General features: G+C 38.1%; 1 protein-coding gene across 2 annotated transcripts; it reads right to left on the minus strand.

Moving 5' to 3' along the window:
• Positions 1–13,331: 13,331 nt before the first annotated feature.
• Positions 13,332–23,421, minus strand: LOC148714316 (uncharacterized). 2 transcript variants are annotated; one of them, XM_089929546.1, is made up of 6 exons: positions 22,899–23,421; positions 21,200–21,266; positions 17,598–17,646; positions 17,106–17,150; positions 13,923–14,020; positions 13,332–13,686 (listed from the first exon to the last, which is right to left on the minus strand). In XM_089929546.1, the coding sequence occupies exons 1-5, from the start codon at positions 23,160–23,162 to the stop codon at positions 13,954–13,956; spliced, it is 492 nt and encodes a 163-aa protein (XP_089785672.1). In that variant the 5' UTR covers positions 23,163–23,421; the 3' UTR covers positions 13,332–13,686; positions 13,923–13,953. The 2 variants fall into 2 exon arrangements, with proteins under 2 accessions (XP_089785672.1, XP_089785673.1); XM_089929547.1 differs by lacking the exon at positions 13,332–13,686 and having other exon boundaries at positions 17,564–17,646.
• Positions 23,422–23,507: the final 86 nt, after the last annotated feature.

Below are 23,507 nucleotides of genomic sequence, written 5' to 3' on the forward strand. Positions count from 1 at the left end.
GCCGTCGACCACCAAGGCCCGGCCGCCGCTGGACCATCTCCCTTCTCCTCTTCCCTCTCTTCCTTCCCGGCTTCTCCTCTGATAAGCTCACTAAACCCACCAGGTCACAACGGGTTCGGAGACCAAATCCCCGTGGTTCGAGGGAAGTATTGGGACGTGGACGTGGTTCGAGGGGAAGAGAAGGATTCCGAAGCAACGGATGGGACGTGGGAGTTGAAGAGTGATGGCAAGGAGTGATAAGTGATGGCCTGGGTCTCTCAACGGGAGGGAAGTATTTAAATGTGGGAATGCCTTGGGTTTGGGGAGTGTAGAGAGAAGTTTGGTGTTTCCTTATTTTATTCTTGCCCTGGGTTGCTCTCACCCTAAGGGAGTGTTTGGTATAAGATAATCGTCCTATATATGGCGGTGATCTTAAATCATCCCTGCTACTCAAATCATTCTCCAACTCAATGATGGAATATTCATTTTTAAGATCGGAAATTTAAAATTATCCCAAGGCAATGATTCTGGATTAAAAGTTAAAAACAAAAATATCTCTCAAGTTAGCAAAAAAAATTGATATATCAACATATCATCAATATATTATGTCAATATATATATATATATTATATTGATATTATATATTATATTAATGATATATATTATATTATAATATATTACTAATCATATTATTATCCCATTATTATTGAAGGATAATTTTAAACTCTAGTAGAAATATATTATTATTATTTATATTTATATAATGAAAATATTTAATATATTACTATATTACTTCTATTTACCTTACTTTTCTAATCAAAATAATTATTAGTATTAAAAAAATATGTTATAAGTATAAATAAAATATTAATTTTATAATGAAAAATAACATATTTGTATAAGATTAATAATTTATAGGAGTAATAAATATATTTTTATAGAATATATTAATAATTAATATATTGATAAATATATTAATATTTTATTATAATCTATTTCATATGATTAATAAATATATAATAAGGACTACTAAAAGTAGAATATGTGACAAAATTATGGAGTTATTATATGAATTAGTATATTGACTTACATTTTTAATTCATGAGAATTAAAAATACGTAAAAAAATCCATGTAAGATATATCTAGGATATTTGTGGTATTATGTGGTCAGTGATCTTGGATCCCCATACCATACCAAACAAGTTACTCATGGATATCCGGGGATTTTTAATCAACCATGGCCTACCAAACACATTGATCTTAGATCACCGGAGATCAAATCACCCCAGCATTTGGATCACCGGAGATCTTAGATCACTGTGGTGATCCTGTTGGGGTTACCAAACGCCCCCTAAGAGAGTTGTTGGCTTCTTTGCCAGGGATGCTCTAACCCAAAGCAGAGCCGAGAATAAAATTTTCTCTCTCTCTTCCATTCGTCATCTTCTTCTTCTTCTCTGGGTGGGACCTAACATCCTCCTCCTCCTCTTTATTTTTCTTCTTCTTCTCATTCTTAGTTTCTTATATTTATTTATTAGTCTCCATAAATGTGGATTTTGTTGTTCTTTTGTTGCGCTCTCTCCAAATCATCCAAAAAAACAGCAGTTACCAAGCAGGCCCAAGCCCTTTTGTTGTTCTTCTTCGGCCGATGACTTCTCCCGAGAAACCATATGTCATCAATTCTATTTTCGAGAAAAAATTTTTCCAAATGCCGAACAATCGGCCGCATTTGAGAAACAAGTGACTTCTTGTTTCCTCGCCCATTCCGTGGAGTGGGTCCTTTTCTTTAGATTACCTGCTGTTAAGAATCTACTGTTGAAAAGAAGCTATGCAATAGTAAAAAGAAGCCATGCCTTTAGCACAAGATGATAAGTGCTAAATAATGCATAAATTAATCTATTTTATATAGCACTTATTATTATTTTTATGCACATACTTTAAATTCAAGCATGAGAAAATGAGTTTCCCTTCATCATTGCATTTTAATAAATTATTAGAGGTAATTCGAGTTTGATTGATTTTGTCATATTGGTCGAGTCTAATGTGTGCAGGTCGAGTTTGATTAATTCGAGTTTGATTGATTTTGGATTAGATCACCTCCCAAATTCTTCATCACAGATCAGAGCCATAACCCCATCCGGATTCATCCCAGCATTTTCGGATTTCCTCTTAGCCACATCCAGCCAACGGCAGCATCCCCAAACTCCCGGATTGATCTCAGCAAGCCAAATCAAATTCAAAGTCTTCCTTATCCTCTGCTTTGGAACAGAGTCTCAGCGTCCCATGCTCGCCGTCCGCAATGAATCCAACGCTCCAAGCTCAAATCCCAGCAAATTTCAGCATCCGTGGATGATCCTCCGAGGCCATATCCCACGATCTTCGCATCCAACATTTTCATCCCCATGTCATCTCCCAGATTTTCCATCCGCGTCTCCTCCGCGTTGAAAGCATTGGTTTCTTCCGCTCATCCCAGGCGTCCACCGTCCGCGTGGAACCAGAATCATCCTCCCAGCATTCCGGATCATCCTCTCAGCAGAATAGAGTCCATCGACACGAGATAAGCTCCAAATCCAACTGCATTCGCATTCATTTCGGGATGTGATCGAGATCGTCACCTTCTTCCGTGTGCATCCCACATTGTCCACGTTCTCCACAATCGTCCCCTGTTTCGGAACAGAAGCTCAGATAGGTTCCAGCTATCCTCCTATTCGCGATCGGACTTCATCAGCTACGGATATCCTACGACCAGCCAGATTCCCAAGCCTCCCAGCGTCCGGATTAACAGCAACACCTTCCGAGCTTAGCATCCATCCACCGTCCACATGGATCCAGCCTTCATCTCCTCCACGCGTCTGCTCTCATCCCCTGCATCCACGTCAACAGCCATCCGCCCTTTCTCTCGTTCGCGGATTGATTCTAACCTCCAGAATCCTAGCAGCCTTGATTCGAAGTTATCCTCTGATTGAAGTCTGGGATGGAGCTGTGAGGAAGAGTGGCTATAAAAAGGCCATCAGCCTTTGGCGTCAGGGAGGAGGGAAGGAGGGGGATTAAACAGAGCTTCTTCTACCATCGCGTCATCATCTCCTTCTCCTCTCTCACGCTTCCTCCTCCGATTGGAGTCACCAGCCATGTTGTCTTCATCCTTCTCCACTGCTACTGTCGTCCACCATTGCATGGAAGCCTATCTTCACTAGGGCTGGATAAAGCTCTAACAAGGGAATAAAGATTGTGTATCTTTAATTTTTTTTCTTGGAGTTGTATGAATTTTCTTAATCTTAAATGAATATTTTTCTTTCATCTCATATTTAATTTCTGTGATTTTAAGTATGAAATTCATACAATTGCTTTTTTCATGATCACTAAGTGACTATAAAGATAATTCATGTTTAAGAAAGATGCAGTATCCTGCTACCTTAGTTTAGGGTAGACATTTCATACCAACTGAAGATGGGTTCTCCTAAAATCACTTTTGTGAATTTTTATTTGAATGCTTATAGGGCTTGTAGCCAATTTGCATGTTAATCCAAGAACGAATTAAAATACAAATAATCCTTGTTACTATGTTAGAAGTGGATTCCTTACCCTAGGCTCTCTCAACTGATATCATTTTAATTGCATTTCTTGTTAAATTATTTAGGTTAATATTCTTCACAAACTCATATTTTTTTAAAAAAAATAATTGTACCCCAATCCCTGTGGATCGATACCCGTAACCACTATCCTGCAAGATACGTGCTATTGCGTGGTCTTTAAAACTGACTATCAATTTTTGGCGTCGTTGCCGGGGATTGCTAGCACGGTTGTTTTCTTTTTGTTTATTTATTTTTATTTGTTTCTTTTTAGTGATTGGATACATCTATTTCCTTATATTGCTATATTTTTTAGATGTACTAATCATTATTTGCTTTGCTAGGATTATCAAAAAAAAAAAAAGAAGGAAAGAATTTTGGACAACCAGAGGATACGTACTGAAAAGGTTTGATCAATTAGCTTGCTGAAATTTTTGCTTGGTAACTTCTAAACCTCTCTTGTCTTTATTTTTGTGCATCAGCTTGCAAACGTAGTGGGAAAGCTCGGCACATACATCTCGGCATATGTGTGTCTAGTCTATCGCCCCCTTTAATTACGAGTGCTCGAATAGATATTATTTAAGTTGCTCATACAAATTTGAATCTTTGTTGTGATTGTTTGATTTAATTTGAGTAAGGCGTGTATTACTGCTTGATACACCACTTAATATATCACGCACATAGTAAGGACAATCACTCCAACAAGATAAGAACTGAATTTCATCACCAAATTCTTGCCCAAATTAGGTGAACCAATTCTCACATAGCTATCACTTTAATTAAAATCAATTAAACGTTGGCCCCTAGGGACATTCGAGCTCAATAGGATGAAGATTATCGAAAGTTGCACCAATTTCGCTCTATGGCTTAGTTGATGTCTAGGCAAGCTTTGTCCCTCTAAGGGAGACAGTTCATCTATTCGAGAAAAATGGTTCTTAAGTGGAACCTTTGCGAACGCATCATGACCCCCCCACTTACCTAGGAGCTTACCTGGTCAACTCAATTCATAAGACCGGATTGGAGGCTTAGGTGCCCTCTTCAAACCAGTTAGAAGTTGTCTAGTGATTTTAGGAAAAACACAAGGATTTGATGTGTTTTTATTGCATGCTTGACTGCACTCAATTAATTAGAAGAATTTTAGTGTATGCAAGAGTGTCGTTATAGATCTTCTGAACTAGTACCTTTGGATCCTGAAATAGAACGTTCTATTAGGGCTCTTCGAGCCGAAATCCGTACGAATAGAACCTTAAGATCTGCTCCACCTATCGAGATGGCTGAAGAACAACTCAAGCTGCTAAAGGAGTATTTCACTCCTTTGATTTACACCTCTCCATCTTGTATTCGACTAACTGATACCACTGCTGCTGTACAATTTGAAATTAAGTCTAGTATCATCCAAATGCTTCCCTCTTTTTATGGACCTAGCAATGAAGACCTATACAAACATTTAGATGAGTTCCTTGAGATTCACTATTGTCAAAATTCAAAACTTCACTGATGGTGCTCTGAAACTTAGGTTGTTCCCTTTTTCCCTTAAGGATAGAGCTAAGCAGTGGCTCCATTCATTAGAAGCCAATTCTATTCTTTCATGGGCCCAAATGCAACATGAATTTCTAGAAAAATACTTTTTCATAGGAAGAATGAACTAATTTAGGTGTGCTATCACAAGCTTCTCCCAATCTGACGGAGAAGAATTTCATGAAACCTGAAAAAAGTTTAGAGATTTACTCCGAAAATGCCTGCATCATCAAATACCCAAATGGTAATTAGTGCAATGATTTTATGACGGGTTGTCTGAACGAAATCGTCAGATGGTTGATGCTTCTTGTGGGAAAACTTTCATGCTTAAAAGTGAACATGAGGCATGGCAATTGTTTGAAAATCTTAATAAAAATTCTCTCCACCATGCCTCATCCGCTCGTCAAGCACCTCCGAGTTCTCAAAGAAAAGGAATCATATATGAAGTTAGCCAGTCCATAGGTCTATCTAACAAAGTAGATGCACTGTCCCACAAGTTGGACCAATTAATGTCTAGAGAACAGCTTCCAAACTTTTTCCAAGCACAAGTGTGTGCTCTCTGTTCTAGCCCATCTCACCTTGTTTATGAGTGCCCTTCGGCAGCTCAATTCTCTGAATTTGTGCAAGAACAAGTTAATGCTGCCCAAGCACAGTCCCGACAGAGTAATGATCCATATTCTAACACTTATAACCCGGGATGGCGCAACCATCCAAACTTTTCTTGGAAGCAGCAAACTCCTAGTACTTTCCAACCCCATTCTCAAAATTTTCAGCCTTTCCAGAGTGTTCATCCAAACCGTCCTCCTACTCACTATTCACAATTTCAATATATCTCTCCTCCAGCACCCCAAAGAGATCTGGCTTTTGAGCAAAAAGTATTGACTGCCCTTCAAGGACTAGAAGCTAATACACAATTGTTGCACTCCCATTTTCAGTCTATTGCCAAATAAGAAACCCAGCTAGGGCAGCTAGCGAGTGCACTAAATAGGAGAGAGGAAGGCAAGCTTCTGAGCCAACCAGTGAATAATTCGAGGGGGCAGTACATGGCTCAAAAGACTCATCCAAATAATGTTCACCATAAACAAGCTAACGCCATGACTACCCTAAGAAGTGGACATGTGGTAGATAATAAGATTGGGAAAAAAGAGCTTAAGAAAAGTGACAACAAGAGTATGATTGTGCCTAAAGAGAATCCAAACTCTTCTTTGTCGCCATCTAGTCCATTACCGACCACACCTTTTACACCAAAGGCCCCTTTTCCTCAATGTCTGAATGCACCTTCTCCCTTTGGCATGAAAGGAACTTCGTTAGGAGAAATAATGGAGGTTTTTAAATAAATCAAAATCAACCTTCCTCTTCTTGATGCCATAAAACAAGTTCCGTCTTATGCCAAATTTTTCAAAGATCTTTGTACCCAAAAACGAAAATCTAGGGCATATGTGCCTAAAAAGATCTTCCTAACTGAACAAGTGAGCCCCATCCTCCAGCACAAAACCCCTCCAAAGTTCAAGGATCCTGGTGCACCTACCATCTCTTGTGTGGTAGGAGACAATTCTATTGATCGAGCATTATTAGATTTAGGGGCAAGTGTTAATCTTCTTCCTTACTCAGTCTATGAGAAGTTCGGATTAGGTGAATTAAAGCCTACTTCGGTGTCTCTGCAATTGGCTGATCGATCTGTAAAAATACCACAAGGAATAATTGAAGATGTCCTAGTCAAGGTAGACAAATTTTATTTTTCAGTCAATTTCATTGTCCTTGATATGGAATCTATGCCTAATCTTAAGAAATAGATCCCTATCATTCTTGGTCGTCCCTTCTTAGCTACAGCCAATGCATGTATTAATTGTAGAACTTGGGTGATGGATATATCTTTTGAAAATATGAAGGTCAAGTTAAATATATTTTATGCCTCTGATCAACCTGTAAGAGAAGATGAGTGCTTCCTAATAGATAAAATCGACGATCTTGTAGAAGAAGCCCTTCCTTATATTCTGGCAGATGACCCTCTGGAAGCATGCTTAGCCCATTTTGATATTAATAACTTTGATTTAGATAAGGCCATAGAAGAAGTCAATGTCCTACTCGACAATCCATCTCCCACAAATTCTCATCCTTGGCGAATCCGATATGAACCTCTTTCTACCCTTTCTAGTACGCCACTGTGCCCCTCCATCGAGTCCCCTCCCAAACTTGAATTAAAGCCACTTTCGGTAACTCTTAAGTATGCTTTTCTAGGACTAGAAGATACACTACCTCTAATCATCACGGCTGACCTGTCTGACAAACAGGAAAGTCGACTTTTGAGCATGCTAGGAGAACACAAACATGCAATTGGATAGTCTGTAAACGATTTGAAGGGGATTGACCCATTTATTTGCATGCATCGAATTCACCTAGAAGAAGATGCAAAACCTACCCGTGAAATGCAAAGGAGACTCAATCCTAACATGAAAGAGGTAGTCAAGAAAGAAGTAGTAAAGCTGTTAGATGCCGAAATTATCTACCCTATCTCTGATAGAAACTGGGTGAGTCCTACTCAAGTAGTACTAAAGAAGTCGGGCATTACTGTAGTTGAAAATGCGGAAGGAGAGTTAATGCCTACACACACGACCACTAGCTGGCATGTTTGCATTGACTATAGAAAGCTAAACTCCATGACTAGGAAGGACCATTTTTCTTTGTCTTTTATTGACCAAATATTAGAAAGGCTAGCCGGTCAGGATTTCTACTGTTTCTTAGATGGTTATTCTGGATATAACCAAGTGGCCGTGTATCTCGATGATCAAGAGAAAATTACTTTCACATGTCCATTTGAGACATTTGCGTATACAAGAATGCCATTTGGACTATGTAATGCACCCGCGATATTTCAACAATGTATGATGGCTATTTTCTCTAACATGGTGAAAAAATTTCCGGAGGTATTCATGGACGATTTTTCAGTTTTTGGCCCCTCATTTGATGATTGTCTCAATAATTTCGCCCTGGTTTTAAAAAGATGAAGGAGACCAATCTAGTGCTAAGTTAGAAAAAGAGCTATTTCATGGTTCAAGAGGGTATAGTTTTGGGACACATTGTGTCCAAAAAGGGTATTAAGGTGGATAAAGCTAAAGTTGATCTTATTTCTAATCTTCCTCCATCCAAATCTGTGAAACAAAATCCGTTCTTTTCTAGGCCATTCTGGTTTTTACCATCGCTTCATTAAAGACTTTAGCAAAATCTCTAGGCCCTTGTGCAATCTCCTTGCCAAGGATACACCCTTTGTCTTCAATGAAGTATGTGAGGAGGCCTTTGAAAAGCTCTGATCTAAGTTGACTACCGCACCTGTTATACAACCTCCCAATTGGGCACTTCCATTTGAACTTATGTGTGAAGCTTCTGACTATGCCATTGGGGCGGTTTTAGGGCCACGACTAGATAAGTTACCTCATGTCATCTACTACGCTAGTAAGACACTCTCAGATGCACAATTGAACCACACCACTACTGAACTATCTTGCCGTAGGACAAATTTTTCGATTATTGGTCCAAGTAGGACAAGGACCGATTCTTTTCACAAGTCAAGTTCTACTTTTGGGACGACCCAGATCTGTTTAAGTACTGTCCTGATCAAGTAATCCGTCGATGTGTGCTTGAATGTGAATTTCAGAGTATTCTTAATTTATGTCATACCCAAGCCTGCGGAGGGTATTTTGGGGGTAGAAAAACTGCAGTTAAAGTCTTACAAAGTGAATTTTATTGGCCCTCATTGTTCGAAGATGCTCACAATTTTTGCGATACTTGTTATGCCAGCGAATGAGTACAATCACCCGTAGAGATATGATGCCACTTAACCCCATTTTAATTATAAAAATTTTTGATGTCTGGGGTATTGACTTCATGGGTCCTTTCCCACGTTCTTTTGGTTTTGAGTACATTCTTGTCGGGGTAGATTATGTCTCGAAGTGGATAGAAGCAATTGCCACTAGGACTAACGATCACAAGGTTGTGGTTAAGTTCTTACAAACAAATATATTTAGTCGCTTTGGCACACCCCGAGCTATCATTAGTGATGGGGGATCACATTTCTGCAACCGATCTTTTGAAATTTTGGTTCGCAAATATTCAATTACCCACAAAGTTGCTATCCCGTACCATCCCCAAACAAGCGAGCAAGTTGAAGTTTTCAATAGGGAGATAAAACAATAGTGTGAAAGCCGTCGTTATAAAAATTCGAATAAACTGGAATATTACAGATAAAGCCTATAAGGTATTAAAGTAAACATCCACAACTCTCGAAATCCTACAATATATGATGATTTTGAATCAGTGATTAGGTCTTATCCGACCAATTCTTGGAAACTACTAGCTTGAGCAGTATTCTGGGGGTCTAAAGCCTTAGTTTGTGTATGGTCCAGATTTCACCGAGCACCCAAGTATAAATAAGTCTTACAACGCCCTAACGGAAACTTAATGATTTCAACTTAAGTTGCATACTGACCTAGAATTTGGGCTGACTTAGTAATTAAAATTTTGTGTGCTTTTGAAATTCTTGGCATTTAAGCATTTGAAATTAGATTTTATAAAATGGTAAAATCAACTCTTTGGGTAAAGACAGCAGTTTGTGGGTATCTGCGCCGAAAACCCTCACGAGACAAAACTCGTCCACTAGGGCCACCTAGGGGTTTAAAGCCTTATTGCATATGGTAAATGCAGTCGCGATTCCTGCAAAAGTGAATTTATTTCTTTTTCTATTTTTAGTTTGCTCGAAGACTAGCAAAATGTAGGTTGGGGTTATGATAAGTGCTAAATAATGTATAAATTAATCTATTTTACATAGCACTTATTATTATTTTTATGCACATACTTTAAATTCAAACATGAGAAAATGTGTTCCCCTTCATCATTGCATTTTAATAAATTATTAGAGGTAATTCGAGTTTGATTGATTTTATCATATTGGTCGAGTCTAATGTGTGCAGGTCGAGTCAAACTCTTTAAAAGGATTTCAAATTCAAATGGTCGAGTCTAATAATCGAGTTGTCCCATTCATGGATCAGTCCCAACAATCCCTGCATCATCTACATCCAATCGAGTTCAACCTATTGTTCATGTTCCAACATTCTTTCCCAAAATCTCCCACATTGCACTATTTGAGCTCGTATCACGTCCGTGGATCAACCTTCATGTTGCAATCGGCCATCTAAATCTTCCTAAGCTTCCACGTCATTCTTCCCTCCGGTGTCCAACGAACAAAGCCCGTCCAAGAACAAGCCGTGTCCTCTTCTTTCGGATTGATCTAGCCATCCACATGGGAAGTCTCGCGTCCACAGCTCCTCCCTCATCACTCCGTTTCTTCCGCACATCCCACATGGCCGTCCGCGTCCAAAGAACAGAGTCGGGTCCAAGCTTCTCCTCCGCGTTGAAACAGCGCGATCTTAACTTTTGGATTAGATCACCTCCTAGATTCTTCGTCACAGATCAGAGCCATAACCCCATCCGGATTCATCCCAGCATTTTCGGATTTTCTCTCAGCCACATCCAGCCAAACGGCAGCATCCCCAAACTCCCGGATTAATCCCAGTCAAGCCAAATCAAATTCAAAGTCTTCCTTATCCCCTGCTTTGGAACAGAGTCCTAGCGTCCCATGCTTGCCATCCGCGATGAATCCAACGCTCCAAGCTCAAATCCCAGCAAATCTCAGCATCTGTGGATGATCCTCCGAGGCCATATCCCACGATCTTCGCATCCAACATTTTCATCCCCATGTCACCTCCCAGATTTCCCGTCCGCGTCTCCTCCTTGTTGAAAGCGTCGGTTTCTTCCGCTCATCCCAGGCATCCACTGTCCGCATGGAACCAGAATCATCCTCCCAGCATTCCGGATCATCCTCCTAGCAGAACAGAGTCCATCGACATGAGATAAGCTCCAAATCCAACTGCATCCGCATTCATTCCGGGATGTGATCGAGATCATCACCTTCTTCCGCGTGCATCCCACGTTGTCCACGTTCTCCACAATCGTCCCCTGTTTCAGAACAGAAGCTCAGATAGGTTCCAGCTATCCTCCTATTCGCGATCGGACTTCATCAGCTACGGATATCCCGCGACCAGCCGGATTCCCAAGCCTCCCAACGTCCGGATTAACAGCAACATCTTCCGAGCTTAGCATCCATCCACCGTCCGCGTGGATCCAGCCTTCATCTCCTCCACGCGTCTGCTCTCATCCCCTAGAATCCCAGTAGTCTTGATTTGAAGTTATCCTCTGATTGAAGTCTAGGATGGAGCTGTGAGGAAGAGTGGCTATAAAAAGGCCATCAGCCTTTGCCGTCAGGGAGAAGGGATGGAAGGAAGGAGGGGGATTAAACAAAGCTTCTTCTACCATCACGTCATCATCTCCTTCTCCTCTCTCATGCTTCCTCCTTCGACTGGAGTCACCAGTCATGCCGTCTTCATCCTTCTCCACTGCTACTGCTGTCCACGGAAGCCTAATCTTCACTAGGGATAGATGAAGCTCTAACAGGGGAATAAGGATTTTGTATCTTTAATTTTTGCTCTTGGAGTTGTATGAATTTTCTTATTCTTAAATGAATATTTTTCTTTCATCTCATATTTAATTTCTGTGATTTTAAGTATGATGTTCATACAATTACTTTTTTTCATGATCACTAACTGACTATAAAGAAAATCCATGCTTAAGAAAGATGCAGTGTCCTGCCACTTTAGTTTAGGGTAGACATTTCATACCAACTGAAGATGAGTTTTCCTAAAGTCACTTTTGTGAATTTTTATTTGAATGCTTATAGGGCTTGTAGCCAATTTGTATGTTAATCCAAGAACGAATTAAAATACAAATAATACTTGTTACTATGTTAGAAGTGAATTTCTTGCCCTATGCTCTCTCAACTGATATCATTTTAATTGCATTTCTTGTTAAATTATTTAGGTTAATATTATTCACAAACTCATTTAAAAAAAAAAACAATTATACCCCAATCCCTGTGGATCGATATCCGTAATCACTATTCTACACGATAGGTGCTATTGCGTTGTCTTTAAAATTGACTATCAGAAGAAAAGAAAAAAAAAAAAAAGTCATGCAAAAATTTTTGATTTTTCCCCTAGAGGGACTTTCCAAATAACCTGAGCAAAGTTGGACCCTATTCTACCATTTGTAAGAAGGTATAGTAGTGTCTGACTGTTAAGGTCCTCTGTATGTTCCATTTCCATTCCACCTTACCTCCTGTAGCTGAGAGAGTAACAATTGAAGTGACTGTTCTCCTCTTGAGTGTAGAGCTTCTCTGAACAGGCTCCGAATGTTTTGAGATGAGATGGCTACTGCTGCCGATATATTCGATTTCCGTACAAATTCGAGCAAGTTTGAGAAAATCTCTTTTAGTGGTGCTGAACCGACCCAATGATCGAACCAAAAGGAAACCTGCTTTCCATATCCGACCCTAAAGACCATGCTTTGATTGAAAAGAAGATTTACCTTTATAATACCCTTCCATGCAGCAGAAGCCAATTTGATGTTTCTTGATTTCAGTTGGCTAGGAAGCTTCTTGGTGTAGTAGATAGTCTAAACTAGTTCTCGTCAAGGTTTTGATTGCCCGTTGTAGAGTCTCCACTAGCGTTTTACCAGTTCTTGTCAAGGTTCTGAGATGTTGTTTTCGTCCACGGACCTTTTCGCAAGTCATTAGGAAGTGACCTCCATTACAATTCTTTTCTCTCCTCCAAAGAAAGTCCCTGCACTTTTTCTCGATTCATTCAATTTTTTGCCCAGAAACCATGCAATGCAATAGAGTTTGATTGCCTCCTTACGATTGCAGGCTTCCATTACTGAGGCTTGCCCACATAGCATCAAATCATCTGCAGACATAATATGTCGTAAAGAAGCTATTCTCGAGATTTGGAATCCCATGAGCTGCTTAAAACTTGAAATTCCACAATCCCAAACAGCATACTTCTATTGCTTTCCCTCAACTTGCTTCCTGGTAGATGGCAAGAGTTATAGAACCTTAGCATGCATGTCCTTTCATAATATACATAGCTTTGAACAAAATTCATTATATCTAGTACCAACTCGTTCCAAGATACAGCTCCAGATACAGAGCCATTTCTGCAGAACTACAGCGTGCTCAATGGTTCCAGAAGCCAGCCAGTGAATAATCCTGCAGGAACGATCCGAGATTGAAGGCAGCAACTCATTGGCAATTTACATAGTTAAAATCTTTCAAATAAAGATTTTAAATTTAGATTAGCAGGAACACAACAGATTTTACTCCATTTTGTTAACTTTCATCTCTTACTGATAACTTCTTGTTTAAATTATCCAATACAACTAGTCATGAAAACCTTCCTATGTTTGCACAAACTTACCAAGGAAGACTAAATAAACAACAGAATGACTAATCTCCTACAAAACTGCTTAAACCATTTAATGATTTTGGAACACTAAAGCTTCTGCGCAGAGGTTAGTATGTAACAGACTTCCAACCCTCTCCATGAGTTTTGCTACCTGAACTTTGTATTGCTATTGGTTCTATATGTCACCAGCCGCTGCCATGGGTTTCTATTGCCTGAATCCTTGTCGATATTCAATCAGAACCTCTTGCTCGCCTCCTGCAGTGAACACATGCATCTGCATTGAGAGGAAAATGAAACATGATGAGGGTAAAGAAATAGAAAACATTTGATGATCTGAATTCAAGGCACAAAAAGATTTCAACCAAACAGGTTTTTTATGCAACTTTAAAAGATAAAAACCAACCGTGCCTGACCATTCCTTAAATGAAATATTATGCACTAAATAACCAACAAAAGTATGTAATTTATACTTTATCAAATATAAAAGAGATACAAGCCTTTAGGATTAACCTTGAAAGTGCCAGCTGGGGATGTCCGATGGTCATGGAAGACGAAGCAACCGGTGCACAGCTAGGTCCAGAGAATCCACATTCTTCCTCAATATCTTTCTTTCACATGTATTAAGAAATTGACCAGATTGTTTGAATAGTTGACAAAATACTGCTAGAATAACATACAAATAAAATGGTTTTTGATGCATTTAGCCTCGAAAACTTCCCACTAAAACCAATGATGAACCTCTTAAAATAAAAAACCGCACCATTGATCATAATCTACAGTGTATCAAATACTTAAGAGACCAAAAAAGTAATTGCTTTGGATCTCTTGCCAATGCATCAAGCAATCACAACATGTATGAGAGGAATGTAGCTAGTGAGCAAAAGTGTGCCATAGGTTATATAATTTGCAAATCAAAACCATTGATCAAGATCAAAACATAGATCAAATTTCAGTTGATTTGTATACTTCTAGACTGTAGATAAAACTAAAACATGGTATCATACCATTAAAGTTATCCAACTTTACCCATTGATGCATGGGTAATAGACTTAAAAAGGTGCATGGCTTTTTTTTTATAATCCAAATTAGATGTTGTAGATCATTATCAATGAGGTGGTTTCTTATTTTGCGAGGTCCACCATTTATTTTCAATAAAAAACATTTGGGGTCAAATGTACTCCAAAGCATTTTAAGTCACCCCCAAATACATATAGAGAGGGGGGGGGGGGGGGGGGGGGGGGGGGCAAGAATCTGGTCAACTAGATTTCAAGTTACATTGGACGATGGGGACCAAAAACCGATCACCCAAGCCACTGTATATGACCTACTACACTAAAAATCACATGATTCCCATAGCCCATGCATCTAGGGCCAAACAATTGAGACATAGTAGATGATATCAAAATGCTCGAATCATCAGTGTCGAGCCCCATCATCTAATGCAACCTGATCTGGTTGTCAAGATGACTGAAGAGATGTTCAAGATGTCCATCTCTTAATGCAACCTGATTTGGTTGTCTCAACATTCACAAGATTGTCTTTCAACCAGCCTATGATGCCTATGCCTACCTTGTCTTCTTCTCAATCCAACTCTCACTACTTTTCATTGCATCACGCACCAAGCCTAGCCACCTAGCCATCTATACCATCCCTACTGGAAGTAGTTTAGGATTGAGGAGGGGAGTAAGTTGGAAGCAATTGGTTGTGCTTAAGGAATATCCCTCGATGCCTATTATACTTTATTTCACTCCTAAGTTTGTAACACTAATGGATGACTGTGACAGTGAGACTACAAGGAAACCTTCAATGTCACGTATAGAAGTATTAAGGCTCGAGAGAGAGAGAGAGAAAGAGATAGGTGGGTAGGTAGATAGCAGATTAAACAAACAAATTGACAGACAGATAAGACAGAGAGAGAGAAAGAGAGAGAACAACATGATTAGAGTACTACAAATTCCTAGATTGAGTTAGGTCATCATGTCTTAGAGATTTCTCATGGACCCAACATGTCCAGGTCAATAAATGGGTCGAGTATGGGTATAACATCCACAACACAATTAAATCAGCTCATATTCAGGTCATGCCTGACCCAGCCCCAACCTGGTCCATTTGCAGGCCTAGGTACAAAGCAAGGTTAAAAGCTTATAAATCTTAAAACTAAATCCTGTTATATTACTAGGTGACATGTAACAGTTTAAGAACCATTTTACTGAAAGCATCATAACAATCTAGAAAATAATATATCATAGTACAGACAAAATGAGCCTAAACAACAAGGGAAAAAGGGACTTGGTGCTTGGAAAAAGAAAAATGGAGACCTAGATGATCAAACAAGATTCTGAAGCATTGCTCCAGACCGCTAATGATGATCATTAAAAAGCATAATTAAGAGGACTGAGAGGTTCCAGAAACCATCAATTGGGAATAGTAGTCATCTTGATCATGGACAAAGACCTCAGTGCAGCCGAACTTCGAGAGGATCCAAATTAACCAAGACTGAATAATAATGAATTTATTATTAACACCATTGGCCACTTGCCAGAATGTAAATCCCTTGATGAAAAATTAAACTTACACAAAATATGAAAAATTATCAAATTAAAACCATGGATAGTTGAAGTGATATAGCCAAAGCAAGAGTATGATAAAAATTACAGAAATGGTGAGGGATTTACTAATTTGAGACTGAATCCAGCTTAAACCATAAAAGCTTATTGCTAAAAATATTCAATTAATTCATATCTCACTTCCAACTTTTAAGGTTCGGTTGGATCGTTCCCCATTTATTAGCTCAAAAAGCAACTATTTACCATTTCATTTGACTGGCAAGGACCAATTCGATGGATACATCAGAAGTTATCTGGGAGACCATAAGGTGATTGACATGATTTTACATAATCAGACCACGAGTCAACTCATATTTAGGGTCAATACAGGAAACTACTAACATCATAATATGCATTATACATTTAATCAAGGTTTATCTACATGTACGCATGCATCAAAAATCCACAAAATAATCTAAACATAACATATACATTACTTAAATATATGGACATATCTACCAGCAACTGAAAGAATAATTTTCTTTTTATTATCATTTGGAGAATTATTTTCTAAACATGAAAAATGGCATAAATTCTTCCCACTGAAGAAGTGAATATGCAGTGTTCTTTATATGGTCTTAAGTTTCAGAACAGACTCAAATCATTGAAGGAGTTTGACAAATAAGCACATTATCAGATAGAAACTGTCCAAGGCATAGGCTAAGTTTAAGGTGAAATCATTCGCTAAACTTGCAAGTTATAAGCTCCCAAGCTTTACAATCAGGAGTGGTTACTTAAGTTCATCCACTTGTCACTTGAATGGCATTATGGTTGCTATTTGCAGTCATAATTAGCTATATCTGCAGTTATATATCCATTCAACATCTTATCGGTCAAAAAAAAACAGACTGATGGTTACTGCAAAGGTGAATGAAGACCCTTATTATTTATTAACAAAACTATGTTAATTCAAATGTCAACAATGAATGGATGTGAAAGTGCAGGTAGTACAACACATTATCATTACATAGCTTCTTCCACATTTTCATATTAATCTGCATTAACATAATGAGCATTTGTCATTAGCTCTCTACATCCCAAAGTGTTTATTTCCCGGATAGTAACTCAGAGAGAAATAAAAGGATACGGTTGCATAGAAAGAGTTTCCAGGCTCTTCAGTTCTTCATTCAATCTGTGGTAAACGATATAAAGAATTTCAGCAAACTTTTGTAATAATAATTGCAGCAGATCGATGAGAATTATTTACTACAGAAAAATGCCAAAAAACCTAAGAAAAAAGGTTATACTTTTTACGAGAGAGAGAGAGAGAGAGAGAGAGAGAGAGAGAGAGAGAGAGAGAGAGAGAGAGAGAGCGTGTGTGTGAAAGAGAGAAAATGGCATTTTCAATATGTTTGAATGTCATTGAGAGTTGATTTCTGTCAGCTAACATTTGTTAAATGAATCATATCGTAAGGAGTTTACAAAATCTTGAGTTCTTCATACAGTTACCCATCCCAATCAATAATATGGGATATGTTATGAAGTCTTAAAAAGTGCAGGACTAGTGCGGTTGCTTTAATCAAAAAGCAATCATGGATAAATTAACCAGAAAATCAATTGGTCGTAAACAAACATGAACCTCAGGCATGAATTTATGTATCGGTTTCCCTTGCTTGCTGCATCAAGAGCTGCAAAATAAAAGCAGAAAGTGTAAGCAGTGCTCATATGGGGTTTTCAGCAAAACATTATCTAGAAGAAATTATTTAAATGGCAGCCAATTTTTCATGACTGAGAGCTAGACAATAATGCAAACATACTGTTAAAAGTGGTATTTTGTCAGATGCAATAATTTACTTAAATCAAGTATTACTTGATTCAACATTATTTTCTTCATTGAAGAAAGAAAGAGATGTCAAAACTTTTTGTTTTCAACTTCGTCTTTGATAGGAGTGGCAAGGTAGGATCCATGAAGGTGAACTGAACTGAATTTGAAGGAATAAGGCATGTTGTTCAGGTTTTTATTGAATGTCCATTCTTACCAAAGAAAAAAGTCATTCAAACATAGGGCCAAGGATATAAATGCCAAAAAAAAAAGTTCATACAATGGGCAGCCATGCCTAGCAATGGGCCAAGCCGGCTCGAAACTCATTAGGTTGGGCCTTAGTGTTAACTAACCACTCTATCCCAAAAGCTTAAGCCATTCAGAAATGAGTCAACATTGTCCATCAGGCTTATTAACCACCCAGCCCCCTCATGAGTAGCCCAGGTCATGCACATTGAGACTAAAATGAGAGTAGGATGGTAGCTGGGTTAATTAAATCAATAACTGGCTTGGAGGGGATTTGAACTCATTACCTCAAACAAACCTAGCTCTGATATCATGTTCAGTAACCACTTTACCACAAAAGAATAAACTATTACGGAATGAGTCAGCAATGTATATCTTCTTTTTTTTTGAGATCAATCAACAATGTACATCAGGCATAATATTCAATGAAACCTTAACCTATTTTTACCCACTTATTCTCATTCCTCTCCCTATTATCCTAGTTCCTGTACCAAAAGACAATGCCAGCCCCCAATATTCTATGTGTCCCCACTGACTCATGCCATTCCTAACAACTGCATGTGCCTCCACCATGCATTAAAGCTGCCCTGGCTGCATGGCACACCTCCACCAAAAATCCACACAAATGTCAACTGCCTCACACAACTTGAGCAGGGTGTTTTGAAGAATCTAGTTGCCACACTTGTCTCCCTTTCATTATAGCTCACACACCACTTCATCCTCCCCCAAGAAAAAAAATTGAAAAATGGTATTGGGCAGAATTAGGAGGGGTTTGCACTTTAAAAATTCATAGGGCTCAGCTCGAGCTAAGGGTGGCTCAGGTGGCACAATTTAACCATAGTCATTACCAACACTATGTGGTTGCAAAATGTAGTTTAATGGATTTGATAGTTAAGAAGTCTTTATGTTGATTCATCCATTTAGTGTCTATACAAATGATAGTAAACTATAGTCTATTTCAAGTTAATTATTTGAAATGAAATGAACATCTTTTTTCTTTTTTTAAGAGAAGGAAATCTAAAGGTGTATTAATGTTTCTTTTCCATACAATTATTTAAATTAGAGTAGATGCTTTAAATGTTGAAGTATTTTATTCTTAGGTGTTACGAATAAAGAAACCTCTAACATTGTTATAATATGCTATTGTTATGCATTTGGAGCAATCTGGCTAACCTTTAAGAAATCAATGGTTGTGATCCAGGTATAATATCAGTAACGATTATCACTCTTCAAACCTTCTGGTATATGGTTCATTTTCCACTTGATTTGCTTTGTAACACATAGACACATCATGGGTTTTGTTCCTTAGCATTTCGATGTCAGTGAAGAGTAGGAAGGATATTGTGGAGAGTGAGATAACAAAATCCTTCATGCCTCCATGCTACATGTACCCTAGTCACTCACTCCAATTATCATTTTCAAACACTTTCAAGCTTTGCTCTTACTCATAACACTAACTATTAACAGTTATATGCTCAAATAGTTTAAATATCATCCCTTTTGCCCTTCCAGAGACAAAATATCAAGAGTCTTCTCAAAAGAAATAATTTTTTTTTTCTTAGAATAGCAATTCAACAAAATTTTCCTAACATGCTTCATCCAAATATATTTAGAACCATAGCTCCCCACTTCGCACACTAATATTTGGCATAAGGTGAATTTGCATCAAGTAACTATACAAGCCAAATTATGGCTTTAATATTATATTTTCAGTTTTTCACTATATACATTACATGTTCGGCATTCCAAGGTAATCTCAACTTCATCCTCATCATTTTTGAATTGCTCAATATTGTTTTCATCTAATTGACTTTCTTTTATTTGGCAAGAATTGTTATTAGATTTAGTATCGCCACCAATTTAACCAGGGAATTAGTATCATTAATATTCACAAACAAAAACTTAATATGCATATATCCAGATCAAGGTATACTCTATCCTCATCCTCTCAAACTTTCCTCCATGTCTCTAATATAAGCATCGACCACCATTCATCTCACATTATAAACAGTATCATTTGCAAATAATATGCAACATGGAGCTCTACCCAAACATTGCAAACATTTAAATATATGAACAGGAATGAGATACAAGTTCAAATTCAACCTCTTCAATAGGATCACCTGAGTTATGAACTAATCATTCTTTTTTTTTCGAAAAGGTCAACCATTATTCTTGATGAGGCTACCTCTCCTTAGTGAATTCACAAAAATCCTTAATTTCTAATAATACCTTAACATGTTCTCTCCAAGTTAAGAAAAATAATGTTTGAATTTTCTAGAGAAAACACAAGATTAGTTCTAATCTTTGATCAATTTCTAGAGAAAAATAACCCTTATCCATTTTCTCAACATTTGGTCAATGATTATCTTTGACGACTTCATGATGAGGTTCATGGACTTCAAACTATGATGGCAACTGCAGTTATGAGATCTTTAGCATGATAACTTAGTAGCACAACACTTCTTTTCCAATCACTGGCCAATTTCTCATGGACAAATCAAAAGATAATACGGAGTATTCTACTTAACCAAAGTAATTTATAATAATTGACCACAACCACCAATCTCCATTCCAATTCCAAATACAAAAAGTGGGCAGTAAATGTAAGGTAGATAGCCAGTTGCAAAATATGGGTCAAACTACATGAATATTGATTTTAACATGGGTATTAGCTTTTTAGTAAATCAATATTGGCCATAAGATTTCTTACTAAGTTTGGTCTAGAAAATAATAAGAATGGAAGTCAAACTTGTCCCTTAGAGGGTGGGTTAGCTGCAGTAATTTTTGACACCGGTATTTAATCAAAGTTGCATTAGTATTTGATCAAAGTCGTTTTGATAGTATGTTCACAATCAGTATGTAATTGCTGTATAGCTGCCCTTTTACTCAGGATTTCTCATGTTTTTTAACTTCTAATAGATAGGGAACATCCAAATATTTCTCATATACTGAAATGCTAGAAAGAGATCACAGTTACATAAATACACCATACAAAATAGAAATAAAGATTTTTTAAGTTAATACCGAAGAAAATGCAAGGAACTACTACACTCATAAGCGGATATGAAGAATCAGTCATTTATTTTATAAGTTATAATGTCTTCATCATATCATTTGCTAAAATTATTCATTCTTAGCATAATCTGGTGTATTTGCATATCATAGTTTACCAGACTCTTGCAAGGGGCCAACAACTTCACTGAAGCACTGCATGTTCTCAACTGAAGTACTAGTGACCTGCAAAGTATGCTATTAAGTCACAATACAATTTTTGGTAATGAATACTATGATAAGAAATGATAAAAGAAAAAACTATGGAGTTTCTTATTCATATTCATGGCATCTATTAGAGCAACATTCTAACCTATACTGATTTCAACAAACCTTCTAGGGTTCTCTTGATTGTCCCAAAAATCTGCATAACTTCATCTTCTTTATGCAGTGCATCATTACTAGTGCTCCCCTTTTGTGGTCCCAGAAGCAACTCATTTTTGTGATAGTGCCTTAACATTCAATCCATTGCTTAGTCATCACTCTTCAAGAAGGCTAGAATTCTTTATCATAAAGATCTCTAAAAAGAGGCTTGGTTCATTTGGAGACTTTCCTCTACCACCTCCATGTTTGCAAGTTTCATGTACAAATAGATTTAAATACATTGTATAACTTTCTTGTAGTTTCATGCATATATGTATCATTAAACCATGAACTATGGTCCTTAACCATTATTTTGTGTTTGATATCCAAATTTAACCTAAAAGATGGATATCAATCAAAAAATTTAAAGACACAAAGTAACAAGGTCTTCCATCACATGGAACACATGCATGAATGGATATCCCGGCTGATGAATAATTTTTCTCGATGCTCACTCAATAACTTTTAAACATCACTATATTTGGTAGAGGTTTAATCAGGTCATTGAAGCTATCACCAGTATCCTGTCACAAGGGTCAACCAGACTGGGTCTTTAGCTGGTTAATTTGGCCCGACTTCAAAAGAGGGTCCAGATCGTGTGGTAAGTTTTGTCAAGTCAGATTCAGTTCTGGTGGCAAGCATCTATCAGTTTAGGTGGCACAAAACCAAACTGGTCCACACATACAGATACTCAATTGTTATTCATACGGACTAGAAAACATAGAAAGAGAAAGTGAATCACAATATCCAATAAAGTAATACAATAAGAAGAACAAGATGACAATATGTTTAAACAAATCTAAGTTGATGAAACGCTAATCTGATGCATGCAACATATAATTTTGCTTGCTGATTTCAATTTCCAACTAGTGCAAGGATATAAAATCTACATATTTTTTATATAGTTCTTTCAATATAGTAAGTTAAAGAATTTTGAGCCAGAAACCATTATAGAAGTACTATAATGATTTCTTCATGTGGCTTTCCTCAGGAATTTGGGTGGTCTTGCCTTGGCAGTCCCCTTTGGGATTTCAGCAGCCTTCTATTTAGCACCACAATCCAATTATAAAATCTCGATTTGCAAGAAAAAGGTATAAAACAAGATGAAAGAAGGTTACTAAAACTAAAACACTCTTAAAGGCTCATTCTTTTCTGTCCCGGTTTGGTTTTCAAATTAGCCTTATCTTTATGACGCTAGGCTTCTTTAGATCCTTCTTTTCCGTTTCAAAACGTCCCAGCTTCCGCATCCATACAACCCCAGCGTCGCGATAATCCTCGAATTCAGAAATTTGTTTTCAGTTTAAGAAATTTTGGACGAAAACCAAGAACACAACTCCAAATAGAAAGCAATACCATTCTTGTTTTCAATTTGATCTCCAGAATCAAATAAGTAACGGTAAAACTCGATCAAGCGAACGTAATAAACTATAATTGATGGCTCCTACGAGAACGAACCTCGGATAAAGCCAAGCGGAGGGAGGAGAATAGAGAAGCGAAGCTCTCGGCGATGGCCGTGGAGTCCCTCTCCACGACTTCCAGGGCCCTAAAGATCTCGTTGCGGTCTAAAGGGGGTTTGGGATCCGAAGGATCCCCGAGGTTTTGAGGCGTCCCGGGGAGGGGGTTCCCCTGGACGACGGATTCGGCGGAGGGTCGAGTCGGTTCCTCTCCATTCGCCGCGGGAACATCTTCCGCTGCTTCAACCGCTCCCTCTCCTTCCATGTAGCAGAGGATTCCAGAGAGACGCGCACTTGGAAGATGGGCACGGCAATATAAAGAGAGACACCAAGCTCTTTGATTTATGCCTGGTTATTGGTTCATAACTAGTTGTCATGCCCTTGCCGATGAAGCCCTTAGAAGGAGATTTTGCAAGCAGAATTTGCTTAACCGGACCCATTCACTTTGAACGAGACTCGGCCACTGTAATCACAGTGTGGGAGGTAAATTGCGGGATTGCTTAGATTTTTTTCAGGACGTGAGAGCTTGCCGGTCCATTGTGGGAGGTAAATTTCAGAAGCTATGAGACCTACATACGTGTACCTACCACCCCAGCGTGGGAGGTTATAG

The sequence above is a fragment of the Phoenix dactylifera genome, chromosome 3 (assembly GCF_051530095.1).
Source record: "Phoenix dactylifera cultivar Ajwa chromosome 3, Ajwa_hap1_PhDact_Kaust_v1.1, whole genome shotgun sequence".
NCBI lineage: Eukaryota > Viridiplantae > Streptophyta > Magnoliopsida > Arecales > Arecaceae > Phoenix > Phoenix dactylifera.

Coding starts and splice junctions, on each gene's coding strand:
- LOC148714316 (XM_089929546.1), bottom strand. CDS start 23,162: ATGGAAGGAGAGGGAGCGGTTGAAGCAGCGGAAGATGTTCCCGCGGCG. Junction 17,647..21,199: donor TGGCCCCTTGCAAGAGTCTG/GTAAACTATGAT, acceptor TTTATTTTGCAG/CTCTTGATGCAGCAAGCAAG. Junction 17,151..17,597: donor TACATAAATTCATGCCTGAG/GTTCATGTTTGT, acceptor CGTTTACCACAG/ATTGAATGAAGAACTGAAGA.